Source organism: Pleurodeles waltl, chromosome 3_1 (genome assembly GCF_031143425.1).
Source record: "Pleurodeles waltl isolate 20211129_DDA chromosome 3_1, aPleWal1.hap1.20221129, whole genome shotgun sequence".
NCBI lineage: Eukaryota > Metazoa > Chordata > Amphibia > Caudata > Salamandridae > Pleurodeles > Pleurodeles waltl.
The window spans coordinates 1,722,298,921-1,722,314,839 of record NC_090440.1 but is presented as its reverse complement, the minus strand read 5'-3'; the positions used below and the strand labels follow the sequence as shown (position 1 = coordinate 1,722,314,839).

At 42.1% G+C, this 15,919-nt stretch overlaps 1 protein-coding gene across 1 annotated transcript in view; it reads right to left on the bottom strand.

Annotated features, from left to right (window-relative positions):
• ABCA12 (ATP binding cassette subfamily A member 12) overlaps window positions 1–15,919 on the bottom strand; it is a 507,999-nt gene that overhangs the window by 26,217 nt on the left and 465,863 nt on the right. Inside the window, exons 52-54 of the mRNA XM_069225635.1 lie at window positions 12,604–12,738; window positions 10,809–10,912; window positions 1,671–1,763 (exon numbers count right to left, since the gene is read on the bottom strand). Of these exons, the coding sequence (XP_069081736.1) occupies window positions 1,671–1,763; window positions 10,809–10,912; window positions 12,604–12,738 (332 nt within the window). The remainder of the gene's footprint in view (window positions 1–1,670; window positions 1,764–10,808; window positions 10,913–12,603; window positions 12,739–15,919) is intronic.

Genomic DNA, 15,919 nt, shown 5'->3' with positions numbered 1-15,919 from the left:
TGGAGAATAAAGGCCAGAAGGAATTGTTTAGAGAAACACAAAGCAGACCTTCTTTTTGTGGGAGATCAATGTATTTTTAATCATAGTTGTATCATCAACAACATATATTTTTCAAAAATTAAGAATTAAAATATGTTACATTTAAAAAAGAAAACATCAGATATAGGTCTAAAGAAGACGACATCTACAAAGTCAGCTCATGGATATGATTAAATAAAATATTCCACTCATTATATCCAAGACCTTGCTTATCTCAATTAAGTGTGAGCATAGGCATTCCCAAATTCCTCTAATCGCCTCTACCGGGAATAGCCAGCATCCCCCTCTTTCAACCTCCATCTTACTTGGATCATTCCTTAAAGGCTGAAGGTATCATCCGTGTGTTTTTATACTCCCAACATGATAACAACAATAGCCATTATTCTACCATTCACAGCTCCCAAAAGAAGTACAGGTAGTCAAATATACTCTTGCGAATATTTTTTGTTGTTGACTGAGTAGATATCTATAAACTATGCAGTTCAGAGATGTTATTACAGTTTTCTTTGGGATTGCTTTCTGACAAACATTAGCCAATATGTGTGAAAGAACTTCTGATTAGTTACAATATCAGTTTCCTAATGTAAATTATTTCATTAGCAAAACGTATCTCTATGCATATTATATAGACTATGGTAGCAAGATTTAAGGAAATGTATTAGAAATTAATAAAATCTGTTGAGTTTGAGCAAACAACCTTCAAAACTGTTTCAATCAAATCTACTCAATTTCTACAGAATATCACGGCTTCTCTCTCCAAAAAGGAGCCAAATAACAAGAAACAATACTTTTTATACTAGAAAGAAAACCTTGTGTAGAAAGCATACGTGCAGTAGCTTCTTAACAAATATTAAAATACTTTGAGTACGAGCTTTTAATGATTGTTAATATAAAGAGATGTGCAGACATGGGCACAAAACTATGCACAATATAGCATCTGTAACTAACTTATCTTACAGCGCCACATGAACCCAAACATTGCACCTTACATTATAATGCCAAACTGGTTAAGACTGTTTTTATAAAACATCGTAGATACAACAAGGTTATCTCAGGAGGGAAAACATTTGCTGATTCCCCATCATCTTCCCAAGTAAACTCTTAAATGGATTGTTAACTTGCCGCCTCTAAATTGACTCCAAAGGTTTAACAGAGCAAGCCCAGTAATACATCACAGTAATACACAACTCCAGTCAACTATGGTCTAGTAACACTATTTCATAGTATTCAGGGTTTTCTCTGTGGCAGTTGTCTGCAAACATCAGAGAAGTTGGCAAATGTGCTTTTGCCCAGCAGCAAGGTTTTCAGAATTTGAAACTTCGCTAGTGTGAGAAAGTCCATGCAAAAAACATTTTGCAAGAGAATATTTAGGTAGGTGTTTTTTAATTACAAAATCTACTTTTATTACACCTTTCCTACAATTCGCAAACTTTGTAACGCTTTAGGAAGATGGTGAAGTTTTAAAAAACACCACACAAACATGTGGATGAAAACACTTGCAACTTATCACATCACCAGTTTTCCCCACTCTTAATAAATTAATTTAATTTCTGATGAGTAGATTTAAGGAGCTCATCAGTTCTATATAGACAATTAGTATTTGAAACAGAAATAAGGTAATAGTTACGAACCTGCTTTTGATGTGCTGCATAGATCCGATGCACTGGAATGTTCCCCGGACCATGATGGCCAGCCTTGTGCACAGAGCTTCACACTCCTCCATGCTGTAACATAAGCAGTATTGTCATTGACGATCAGCTCGGGAGCAGGCCCTTATCAGAATGCACTAAAAGTCCTTGAGACTGGCCATCCTAGTGAAACCAGGGTCTTAAAACTGACAGTCGGGGTTCACTGTCATCTTAGAATGTGTCCGGTTCCTAGCTGCACTAGAACTCTTGAGCATTCTATTCACCACTTGAACGGCTTCCAACAGCCACAAATTACTAGCTTCATCAGATCCCAGGGCTCATATACAAGAGACCTGACTTTAAATTTTACTGGGTCCCAGAAGCCCTACCCTACTGTCTTCACCAAACTCCAGTGACTTCAGAATGCTAGCTTCACCTAAAGTTCCTGATTACCAACTTAGCTAGGATTCTTGGAAGCACTGATTGCAATGAGATACCCGCAGCCCAGCTATCAAGTACTAATGTGAACTGCTTAGGCTTCGCTGTGGAAATGCAGTGAGCTGAGAGAGGGAAAGGAAATAAATAGAGTAGGAAAGAAATGCTACCTTCATTGAAAACCAGGGCCCCATCTGTTCATGGGTCCGCAGCCTCCAGGGCAACAGATTTCTAGCTTTACTGGCCTCAGATTCATGACTGCATCAAAGGTCCTGGAACCCCAGCTTTATCATCTCAAAGGAACTCACATTTCTTAGTTTCACCACCTGTTCCAAAGGACTCGACTGCTACCTTCAACAGACCCTTTAACTCATGATTCCTAGCACATGCCAAATCAAAAGGCCTCTGATTTCCATCCTTTTAGCTCAACCAGACCTCTAAATCCTTGCTTTATTCACTGTCAGGGTGTCAAATTCACCATCTCCGGAATTGCCAGTTCTGAGGGGTCATCTCAGTCTTCACCAGCGTAGAGGGAGTCCTGGTTTTACCAGTTCCCAAGAGTCAAGACTCAAATTTTCACCAGCTCCCAGTGACATGGATTCCCATTTTCAGCATCTCTCAGGAGCTATGGTTCCTGGCTTTATCAGGTCCCTGGGAACCCGATTCCTACCTTAGCCCGTATCCAGGGAGGCCCAGATCCCAGGTTTCACCAGCTTCACTAGCTCACATCACCCCATGTCACACTAACCTCTGACTTCCTTAGCCACCAGTCATCACGTGCCTTGTGTAGAGTGGTACCCACACATTCCCTCATATATAATAGCTGGACTGCAGACACTGAATCCAAAACTCCCTCAAAGGAAATCTACACCAATTATGGCACTCAACAAGCCACCACTCATCATGAACCAGAGACAAGTTTCCTTCTACGCGTACTTTCGTAAATTTCTGTACCTCTTTCCTTGTAGCAGATTGTGATCAGAGAGTCGTTCACACAACATACAGGGGAGCTGTTTTGCTAGGTGCGGAGCTGGCAGCTGGTGCCATTCTTTCATGGCATCAGTTCACTCTCTGCTGAAGCTTTGAACATCATTAAATCAAACCACCTGCTGCGACGAGCTGTCCAGCAAAGGTCAGGCTTCTTGGCCGGCTCCCAGCAGGCAGCCGGAATCAACAGCACATCTCTCCTTCGAGGGAAGGGCGATGAGACACCCGCAGGCCGCCAGCGAGCACTAATGTGACCAGCTTCAGCATCCCCGTGGGGAGCCGGTGAGCTGAGAGAGGGGTAATGGAAATAGCGAGGGAGGAGGAAAGAAATGGGAGAGGCATCCACTCATAAAAAAGAGAGGGAAGGAAGCGAGAATGAGCCGAGGCAGGGACAGAGAGCGGTGGGGAACTGGTAGGGGTGGGAAGAGTAGAGGGCGAAATAAAACAGTCGTGCATAGGAAAAAAAGGGGTTGAAAGAGAGCTCGAGTCATAAAACTACAGAAAGTGAGCTAAGGTCAGGAGAGCTGGGGAAGAGGAAAAGACTGGGAAAGAGCGAGGGTGAAGGAAACAGGTGGGAAAACTGTTGTGCATAGAAAAGAGTGACGGAATAAAGTGGAATTCATAAACAGAAAGAAACTGAGCCAGGGCTAGTGAGGGATGGGAAAGAACAAAGGCCTGGGAATAGATGGCCTAGGAGGGGAGACATGATGAAAAGGGGACGGAGAGGACAAACAGTACTGACAGGGACTTTACATAATTGTTCATTTAGTATAATTCACTTTATCACGATTATCCCCCAGGTCACTAATTTCACCCCCACAGCTCTTTGTGAGTATTCACTTCCCCTAAACAATAGGAGTGGTGAAAAGCGAAAACATATAACATAAAGTTCCATATGTGTTTGCTGGAGGAAAAGAAAAAAGAACAGACGATGGACGGAATGCTGAACAAATCAAACATTCGTCCCAGTCGACGATCTGGGTTTAATTTATCGTTTTTTTGCTCACCACGCCACCCCAGTTGGACCCAGCCATTTGCAAATCATGGATTAAACCCTGGTCTGTGGTTGGGGGTGAATGTTTGATTTGTTCAGCATTCCGTCTATCATCTGTTCTTTTTGATAGCAGAAAGGGGCATATGAGAAATGGAATAAAGTTGTGATTAAAAAAGGAGATAAGAGGGGCGACGTAAAGTAGACACTGAAATGTCACTGCTAAAAAGAGGGGCAAAAGAAGGGATAAATAAGATGTTAAAAATAATAAACAAAAGCTTATCAGCAAAGAGGAGAGACAGAGTAGAGGCAGAGATTAGGGGGTGAGAAGGAGAATGAGTAGAAAAAGAGGGGTACAGCGAATAGGATCAATAAACAAAGGCCCGGGGGAAAAACTACAGAGCTTAAGGTGAGTAGTCATGAAGGACTTACAATACCCCACCTTTCGATCCTGGCCTTTTGCCGGGGGCCGGGGTTGTCTTGTGTGTGGTGGCTGCGGGAATGAGGGCCCGCCTGCTTTCCCTGCAGAAAGGGGCTGCACTGCATCACAGCGCTAAGGTTGTACGTCAGTAAGATGGAACAACCCTGCTAACATCTCCATCATCACCCTCCCAGTGGTATTAAGTATACCAAGGCAAGTGATCTTTCAGGTGTGGTATGAGGTGCACTATTTAGATAGGGAAAACAGCATCATTTTATCTTTGTCTTGGAACAACATAACATGGGAGTACCTGTTGGGGAAGAAAAACATAGGGTTGCCCCAGGAAGACTGACCAGGTAGGAAGGGTTGACCATGGGGGAGGTGAAGGTACAGGGGAAACGCCAGTTTCAGGTATGGTCAGAACCGTGTCTCGTATTTTCTCAGGAGCCCCTGGGAGGGTCTGTTTTAGTGCCATAATCTGTCATTAGGGGGGCTATTGCCTCCTTTCTGGCACATAGAAATAATGAGTTTCATGTTGATGTGGTCTTACTAGGGAGATGCAACAAGTAGACCTAGCTACTAACCATAAGTAAAATGGATACATCCTAGTTAACACTCATGTGTTTCAGTAAAGTTGGTTGACCTGGCTACATCAGTTGGTGGGTTTTTAGGTTGTTTCCTGGCAACCACTAGAATGTGTGTCTAATAGAGAAAATAAGTGGTAATAGGAACACTGGTATGGCACTGAAAAAGGGAAAAGAGAAGTGAATACGAGCTGTAATGAGAAAAAGTCTAAAAAAAGAAAAGTAAAACAAAAGAAAAAAGGAGTAGCAATGACAGAAGGGGGTCAAGAGATAGAGAAAGGGGAAACCGAAGCTACTAGCATAATCATAGTTTAGTGATAAAGTGGGGATTTGTAAAAATGATTAAGTAGCAAAAAGAAGAAGGAACTATCCTGGAAAAAGGCAAGATTTCAGAAAAGGTAAAAACAAATGAGTTGTAAAGCAGAAAATCCAAATAGGGAAGAGAGGAACGGGTGAAAAAGAGAGCTAGAGTAGTAAAAAAAAAAGAGCAAGTTGAAATATAAAAGAACAAGAATGTTAAAGAATGATTAAAAACACAAAAAGATTTCCTAAAGATGGATCAGGGAGAAATAGAAGAGGGGGGTAGTTAAGAGGCAGTCATTATTAAAGATACTGGTGAAGGGGTGAGAGACAGAGAGACGGGGAGAAAAAGATAAAGGCATAGGTTAGCGAATCAGGTAAGAAGAAAGCAAAAAATACTGAATGGAGGGGAGAAATGTGAGGAAAATATAATATGGCGATCCTGACAGAAGAGGCAGGTGGGAGACATAGGAAACAAGTTTTGGCACACCCAATACGTCTTGCCATTATAATGTGAGTGCTGACCCGTTGGCTTTGCCAATGTTTGTCTCTACAGTATTGTTCATAAAAGTAAAAGAAAAAAACATTTCAAAATACTGGGGGGAAAGCAAGCACATATCTTTTATGAAATCTCAAAACAGTACATTGAATTAAATATGTTTGATCTTTATTAATGGCAAGGATTATTTTTTCAAAATACTTTTCACTCAGGAAACTATGAACAGAATGTAAAAAGAGCAAGGAAGTGTCAGAATGTAAAAGGAAATGCATGCCAAGGCTTAATTCATTTTCCATAGTATGAAGACATTTGGTCCTCTGCAGTAGCCCAGTGGGCAGATTTATGGGCCTCCAGGGGAAGTCTCAAGCTAAGAAGAACCTTTGCCTCAGACATCAGCTGAGTAAGTGAAGCACATGGCCCGCCCTCCAGCTCAAAAAAAGCCTTTCTGTGCCAAAGTTTTTGCTTTCATGCACTGCAGGGAATGCAGTTGAGAAAAACAAAAACAACCCTTAAAGTCTGCTCTTCAGCCAGCCCCCAGCAAAAACATATCTGTTGCTGTGTTTTTAAAAAAGCAGGAAGGACTGCGGAGCAGCATAGCATAAGGTGGGGCAGATATTTGAGGGGGAAAGCAGCACATGTAGGAGAGAACTAGACAACCTGCACTCCTATTGAGTGCTGATTGAAAGAAATGGTTTCTAAATGTCAGCACTGGAAGGATTCAAGCCAACCAATCAAAAGGATTGTGAATGCTTGATAGGAGGGACAAATACAAAAAGAGGAAGTCAAGCCGTTTAATAAGAAGCAGCAAAGTAACTGGTAAGCAATGGGCAGACTGTAATCCCATTGTAAGTTCATAATAGATCTTTCACATTCAGATAGCTTCAGCTGTCTGGTGAGACCTAAAAAAGAGCAGAAATAAGGATAAAAATAACCCATACTGAGGAATGAAGGCATGAGACATAGAATGAAAGCACGTCAAGTGACATCAGAGCTAGACAAGGGATAGAGAAATGGAAGTAGTATTAGGGAGGGAATGTGCTGAGTGAAAGAACACTTTGTCCCTTCTCGCTCTCTTTCTTTCGCTTTGCTTCCAGATAGAACCAGCTCCGATAGCTGCGTTTTTAAACATAAGCGCAGAGCTGAATGCAAGTGACTCGTAAGGTTCAGGAAGCACCGGCTAAAAGGCAGGGATTTACACATTTTTTGACGTCAGCTTACAAAGGAATAATGAGCACCATCTTGAAACGGAAGGAACATCTCAAAGGAATGGCAATTGTTTTGAGCAAAAGCCCAACGAAAAGAAATTCCACATTTGAAGACAAGGCACTGGTTTTGATGTCCTGAGGAGGCCAGAAGTTGAAAGGACAAAATAAATTGACTATACTTCTGAGGAATGTTCTTGAAATTATGGAATAATGAAGCAATGAAAATTAGATGGTATCGTGTATAAGTACCAAGAACAAAGAACCTCAGAAAAGACAATACTAAATATCATAACCTCAAGTTACAAGACAGTTTGTCGAGAAAGTGTTTAACAGCCTATATGAGGAAAGGTTTCAGTGCTCTTTTTTTGAATATTGTTTTAGATCATTGTATGTCAATTGTTATATGTTTACTTGTTCTAATGTTTGAAACCTAGTTATGTGTATAGCGTTGTCAAGTTTAAATTTTATTTTATTTATACGAGTAAGACAAAGAGGGACAAAAAACTAATAAATATTTGGAATGAAAAGACAATAATTGTCCCCAGTGATCAATTGATTTTTTCATGTAGGATATATATTTATACAAACATATTTATCCCCTCTGTATATTCATAAGTTGGATTGATATTTGGCCCAGATACAGTGGGGTTACAAGGGCTCCACCTAAATAGTGTAGAAAGAGTGAAGGAACTACAGCAGTAAAACGAACAGATGGGGATAGAAAGGATGATAGGAGGAAAGAGAGATGAAAATCAGAAGTGGAGAGGAGCTAGAGACAGACAAAATTGAGACAACACTACATGAAACAGATCAACAAGGGAGCTAAAGAAGAAGAAATAATGAACTAGGGAGAGAGATGAAGATTATTTGTAAGGGGATAAAGGTACACACAAAGAGAGGGGAAGACAGAGAAGAGTGGGAGAATGAGAAAATAGTGGAAAGATAAAGTGATGCAGGGCGAGAGTAGGATGGCAGTGAGGAGACAGGGGTGCAGGACTTCAGCTCTCCTCTTCCAAGGGAACTCTGTGTTCTGAATTAAGTGTAATGTACAAGTGTAACTTTAGATAACTATACTAAAAACAACAGGGGATGAAGGTATGAATTGCCTGCAAAAACTGTAGGGCAGTGCTTCCAGGATTTTGTATCAAGGTTCATGAACCAGCCAAAAAGTCATCTTCGCACAGCTTTTGTGTAAAAATAACTGTATAAACTTGGCAATCGAGGTAGGAGGTGTAGTTTACATTAGAACTACGTAGAGCCTCAGACAATTGGAAATAAGGCAGATTAGGAAGAGCCTGAGGTCTTCGGTTTTGAGCTCCAAGTCGTGGCCTCATGTCGCAAAGGCCACATACGCAAGGTTTTCCTTTTACAAATTGTGTGGGTAAACATCAGCAGGATGGGCAATATGTCTACTATTTAATTAGGATGACCAGCTCACACCACTAGGCACAAAGTTTCCAGCCCTAACCTTTTATGCGCCAGTCTAATGTATTCTGGTTGTTGTGGTCTTTATTTGCTTCCACTGAACTAATTAGACTAACATAACTGATTGCAATGACTGTAGGTGAAAGGTTTAGGCACAAACTTTGCCCATGATGACATGGAGAGAGGTGGGAACCTATCTATAACCACAGTTATAAACACCTGCTAGCACCTCTACCAGGTTTAGCTTCGGTTTTGTAATGAGCTCCTGAATGCTTTTCTCTGTGGAAGGAATATGAAGAAGCAGTCAGCCTTTTCATTCAGCCTTGCATTACTTTATCTCACTACGCAAGTAATTGCTCTCCTCTATATTTTTTTATTTCTGCACCCTCACACCATTTTGATGCTCTGCCCAGAAATCTGCTAGGGGACGGTGCCATACTTGCCAAACAGAGAGAGCTGCTAACAGGCAGCCCCAGAAAATACTGAGCGCTAAATGTAGCAGGTCATTTATTTTGATGTCACTTGCAATATAGCAAACTTGTATGCTTCTGAACCATTATCTTACAAATTCCAAGCCCAACCCAAGTCAGTGTGTAGTGTATAGGTTTATACATTGCATATAGTTGAGTATTATTCGCCACCTTAAGTTGACCATTCTTACACGATGGACATCTTTTCAATATTCTTTTTAGAAATGATGCATTTGGATTGTGTTGTGGCAGTCAGTGGGTGGAGGCTGGTGGCAGAGCATGGTCCACTGACACCAGTCTGTTTCTAGGTGAGAGTGGTCACTACAGAGATCCAGCTATCTATGAATTTCTTCTGCTCAAAGTCTAACCCCTGTAACAGACATGAGGCGACCAACTCAATCCTTCATTCCTTTGAGCTGAATAAAACTAGCACTATTATTATGGACAGTGATAACATCTGCTAGGTAAGGACCAAGATGCCATCCTGTTTGTGGTTTGCCTTATGCACATGCACTGACGATATCTCTGCATACCAGATGTACAGAAATAAAAATGGCTGCATAGCTAATCATGTGCAATAATTGAAGGCCACAATCGGACTGGCCTTGCTATATTTGGAATTATTAGTTTTTTGGAGTATGTAGCCATGTTGGATCTTTATTATGTAGTTAAGTATTTATTTGGTTGCTGTTTAACGTGCTGTATTTGCACACAACTGAGTCATGTATGCTTGCATGATTGTTGTGTTCATGGGTTCCAAGGCCAAATTGTGGTGGTTAGGTAGCTGGAGTTTGGATACACATTGGCGGCAGTGTGCTTCACCCTCTTTTAATAAGGTCTTTTAATGTCCCACACCCTCAGGCTGCGTGATTTCTTCTATGATGGGAAGACATCGAGCATACAGGTCTTTAGGGAGATTTCCTGCTCACCAAGTTTCTTTGAAAAGAGCCAGTCACTTCACCTACAACACACTTAAATACTTTTGTAAGCTTGTATGTAGCTATATCTGTAAACCAGCTTAGTGTGCTTTATTTTCTCCAAATAGCACTATTATTATACATGAAGAGAGAAAGAAATCACAGGATTTCTCGCATCTAAAAATGGAAGCCATGCAGGAGGGATTCACTATCAAGTGGTTGTGGTAAATACCTGCTGGATAAAAAGTGTGACTACAATTCTTTCGCAAATGCATAGCTTTGGCTGCTAATCCACAGGTTCTCAACTACATGTAGGATAAAATAAATAGATACAGTGGGGCGGTGAATAAAGAGTACCATGTATACTGTTTGCCCACTGTCCTTCCTCCAGTGACATCTAAAAACCTTACACAGTCCCTGTCTGCACCCTCACTTTCTTCCTGAATCACAAGGAGCATTCTTACATCTCCATCGTTTCACCATTCGAGCCTGGATTGTCCCTGCTCTTCTTTCTCAAAGACAATTTTGTGAAGTGCTTGGCGCCTCCAGTCCTCATCAATCCTCCTGCCCCTCTAACAATGCGGATGCAATAGTGTGCAGGGAAACCCTCATGCGGCCGAACAGCCCACACCTTGGTTCCACTGGCACCTTGAAAACAAACCAATGAGCGAGAGTCGAGGCAGTGGGTGCACCCGCTACAGCTCAGAAATGCCCCGTTCCTGGGCTAATGTTCACCTGACGTAGGCTTTAGCATGCCGGAGCTAAGATACCAAAATGCTGCAAGTCATCCTTCCATAATGTCATTAAGCAAACTACAAAAAGACACCTCCATGCTGAACAACAGGTCACTCTTTCCAAGAACACTGTACATTTACCCCATGACGTGCTGTGGCATCCGGACACTCACCTGTGAGAAGTTAACACCACAGCACACTTATCCCGCACTTCTTCTGAGATCACTTTCCACAGGTGTCGCTTTGTTTTGGGATCCATTCCAGAGCTTGGCTCATCCTTAATTAAAAATAAAATAGATAAATAAAATATTTAACAGTAGATCAAACCGTTGATGACAGTGGACATTTCTTAAAATAGCGAATACTTTCCTTCTTTTCCATTTTCCTTGAGTGCTTTTGTGTGACGCTTATGAAAAAGACAGTGGAAGGCAAGACTTTTGACTGATCACGAAAAGCAATTCATTTGAACACTTTGAAAGATGGTTTTGTATTAACCTAATGGACAATGGAAATTCATTCCACAGCTTTGCCCTTAAGTAAGACAATGGACACAAAAACAGGATCAGCTGGGCCGCTGGATCTCCACAGATCTCAGCTTACCACGTCCTGTTTGAAGACCCACAGGGATAGATGCCAGGAAGGTATAAACCTGATCTGATGAGGAAAGGCACGCATGGCAGTAAAAAATAAGCTGGTAGAAAAAAACATGTATCTCTGAAGAAGCCCAGATTTCATACCCGTCGTACATAGATTTTGACTAAAATCAAATGGACCACAGCTGCATTTATTAGCAGACAACAAAAGCTACGACTTTTGGCCATAACCTTATTCTGCCTAAGAGACTTCACGTTTTACTCTTTCATCCAGGAGTGCACCCAAATGAATAATCACATGGGAGTTGTCTGCATACATATAACAATCATTGGTAAATATACTGTTTCTTGCCTTTTGGGTTTGGCAGTATTGTTTACCCAAGATATCCAGCATCAACAAAAAAAAGTTAGTCATGCTGAATATCATCAGCAAAAAGAAAAAAAGCCAGGTTGATGATGATGACACAATGGGAGGCACAACCTGTTGTCACCACTCATGCACATGCATACTTCGAGATGTGGTGGACATTTTGTTTTTTAAAATGTACTATTCCAAGTTGGGAGAGTCACATTTTGGAAAAGTGAATAAAAAAAAAGTAAAAGGTATACAAAAGCGTGATTCCAGAAAGTAGTGGCAAATGCATCTACTCAGCCCTCCGAAAAAACGCCCTCCCAAAAAAAGTTTCAAAAAATATTTAAAAAATGGGACAGGAGGGAGAAAGGGGTGCATTGAGCATGTAAATGCCAACAAAAGAGGGTGCAATCAGCGGGGAGATGCACGTTGAGCAACGGAATGTGGCGAATTTATGTTAACTAAAAGAGGAGCAACACAATAGCTCTTTCGACAACAAACAGTGACTGCTATCTTTAGGCTAAACCGAAAAATAGGGTCAATATTTCCAAAAGTGTGCACATTGAAAGGAGCTGAGTATGGCCTGTCTTACTTTTTTGCATTTTTTTGAAAACAGGCAAAGATTGATCGTCGCTTCCCACGTGAAGCACATTTTGTCATGAATATTCCCAAGGATGAAGATGAGGAGCAAAAAAACATGCACATAAAAACAACGTTGTTTCTCGTGTGCTCGTTTAATTGTTGAATAATTCGAACGGATAACAAAGTGTTCTTGAAGTTGTGATTTCTGTATATTTCTCCATGCCAACTGATGCCAATTGACCTATGTGTTAAAGGACCACACCATTCCATATTTAAAAGGACAAATTTTAATTTAGGTAATTTAGCCTGGTGTGCGCTGTGACCTAGCCGTACACTGCGCATACAACGCAAAACATCTTAGACAACAGAGAAGAATGTGTGTCTTACACTGTGTCCTATGGGCAAGACTTAGCGCTATTCCCTTGAGCTTCTATACTTTACCAGTAATAGGATGGAGGGCCCCCCGATGAGGGCGAGTGCAGTGGAGAGCTTCCTCTTGGTACCACAGCTGTATGCCTCAGTGATCCGGTCTTTGTACTGCGTCAGCTGAAGCTTGTTCAGAAGGTCATTCACTACCTGTGGGAATACCAGGAAAAACCACATACCACTGGCAGGTTAGTGTTTGGAAGGAAAGGTATCACAATGTAAACATCACCTAGCTCAGTGCTGAATATGTAAAATAGCAGTGTGAGGTCAGCACAGTGTGTAAAGATTGATGTCTATTTCATAGTTATAAACTAACTCAAGGCAATAGTTGTAGTTTAGTGGTTTGCCAACCTACCAGGGCAATAAAGACCACACCTCCTTTGGCCTTGCAGAGAACTGTCCACTATACTGAGAGATCCTAAGAATACTTTGAACTGAAATGAAATATCTTCTATGTCACAGCAGCCAGATCGTTTTTTTTTCTGCTACAGAAACAAACCCCCAAAGTGTGGCCACTTCTGTAAAACAAAGCTCTAATTTCCCTGAACTGCGAGGGACCATGGTATTTTTTTTCCATTTGTAACCTCTAAGCTTTATATGAGAGTTACAAACATAAAAAAGAAGCTTTGAAAGTCCGACCATACATAGGGTAGCCCTCCCGACCTTTAAAGCTGACACCACTGTTGAAGATGGGCTGCCGGCAATAGGGGCTCTTCCATTAAATTGACAGAAGTTCTGCGTCTGCCAATCGCTAAATGACCCCCTTTAACTTTCATCCTTGTGAGGTAACTTAAATGATGACTGTAAGGTTGACCAATAATGTCATCTAATACCTCAGCACCAAGTCTAAATTCAGCTTAAGGGTGGTGGTTATTGATTAAGCCGGTGACTTGTCCCTCCCATCAGTTTACAGCTGGTTAAAATAAAACAAAACTGTATTAGTTGATGGCACTGGTGTCTCGGTTCACAGCAGACCATTTGAGTTTGCAGCAGGGGCTTGGTAACAGGCAGGCATGCGTGTGCACCAAAACAAACTTCCTGCCCTGCTGTTTTTTACATCGGCACAGAACTGCCCTGTGAACCCAGCACGCCCAGCAGGGCTAGGCAGTGCACCAATTAGCTGATGGCTCTACCCACTTGTGCTGCTGGGGATCTCGGCCTGCTGCCTCATGTAGCCACTCACATACTCAGTTGTAGGAAGGAGTCACCCTGTCCTCTGCCAATCAAGAACGAAAAAGACCTTCACAGAATCCCGTTCTTGACCCATTGGAATATCCACAACTCCATTGGTTTGCTCATTGTATTGTTTCCTCTTAGGATCTAGCACAGGAATGTCACCAACTATGCCTTGAAAATTCAAATTCAACATTAAGGCAGACCTTGATATCAAGGTCTACAGATATCCTTGTAGTTTTTTCAAATGACCAACATTTTCTGAAGATCATGTGAAGTTAAGAGAATTTTTGTATTCTCTTACAGTGCATGTTGCTTTTCGCATTGCACAGTTCAATCAAGACTGAATAAAAGTGGGATCCTTGACTGGTTGCCTTACCAGACTTTGTTTGGCATGGGCAACGTCTCTGGTAACAACTTTGGAGACTTATGAAACCTTCTTGTCTGTATTTAAGAAAATATGTGAATGTCCACATTTGTAGCATTTCACTGAAGCAGCACTGTTTGATATTCAAAAGATGGACTAAATGTTTTGACTTATGAGATTTCAATACTTAGTGTTAGAAATGGTGTCTCTAGTTGGCAGTGGTTTGCACCCTTTCCATGTAGGGACCCTCACTCTAGTCAGGGTAAGGGAGTCACACAGTTAACATAACCCCTGCTCAACCCCTTGGTGGCTTGGCACAAGCAGTCAGGCTTATCTCAGAGGCAATGTGTAAATTATTTGTACACACCCACACAGTAACACAGTGAAAACACTACAAAAGTACTGCACACAAGTTTATAAAAATAACCAATATTTATCTGAGTAAAACAAGACCAAAATGACAAATATCCAACATACACAAGCAAAGGTACAAATGTTTCAAAATTAAATCTCAATAAAGTGCTTAGAAACACAATAACTCCGACTAGGGCTAGCACAACATCATTGACAGAATCGTTCCCAGCCGTCTGATGCCACTTGCAAGGGAGTGCGGGCGGTTATGGAGTTGCACGGACCCCATGCTATGATGAGGAAACAAAGACAATGCACAGAGTCGGAGAGGTGAGGTATCACTGCAGACAGTGTGGCGTTGCTTCCCTACTGCTACCGGAAAGGTGAGACAGGGGAGGTGAGGCATCAGTTCCTTACGGTTGCAGGGGAGTTGATGCAGCATCACTGGCGAGGCATCAGTTCCTTATGATCTAGTGGGGTCAATGCATCCAGCAGGTCAAGACACAAAGTGTCGACTTTGCAGTGTCGCAATCAATCAGCAGGGCCACAAGTGCTGCAGCGAAGTCCCAAATGTCGAGGACATGGCACTCAAGACTGACACTGTGGTGGGACTTTGGAGGCGCTTCAGCGGCATCGAGCCTGCAGCATTGGTCACAGCCATTTCACTCAGTGAGAACCGCAGCTCTGGTACAGGCAGTGGCGCGGAGACGGACAACGCGACGATTCCAAAGTCACTCTGGAGTCGCTGTACTTGGTTTCTTCTTGGTTTAACCAGAACTCACTCCCAAGGGCCCAGGAACTGGATTTGGCACCACTTGGCAAGTCAGGACTCTCAGCTAGAGAGTCTAGGTACTGGCAAATGAAATATTTGATGTCCCTGAGATTTCTAGCAGGAGGCAGGCTCAGCCCAAGCCCTTAGAGAATATTTGGAAACAGGATGTAGGAAACAAAATCCAGTCCTTTCACTTCTAGGACAAAAGCAGAAAGCAGCAGGCGAGCACAACAAAGCAACAGACAGAGTGTCAGTCCCTCCTATGGCATCTAGCTCTTCTTCCTGGCAGATCGTCCTCCATCCAGAAGTGTTCTGAAGATGTGGTCTCAGAGGTCCAATACCTATACTAATTTCTACCTTTGAAGTAGGCAAACTTCAAAGGAAAGTCTTTGTAGTGCACAAGACCCTGCCTTTCCTACCCTGGTACCTGGAACACTCCAAGGGGTTGGAGACTGCTTTGTGCAAGGACAGGCACAGCCATAGTCAGGTGCAAGTGTCAGTTCCTCCCACCACTCTAGCCCAGGAAGACCCCTCATGAAATGCAGGGCACACCTCAGCTCCATTGTGTGACTGTCTAAAGTGAATTCACAACCAGCCTAACTGTCATCCTGACTTAGACGTGTATTCCACAGCCTGGCCGAGGCTCAGAATGGTTAAGTGAGAAAATG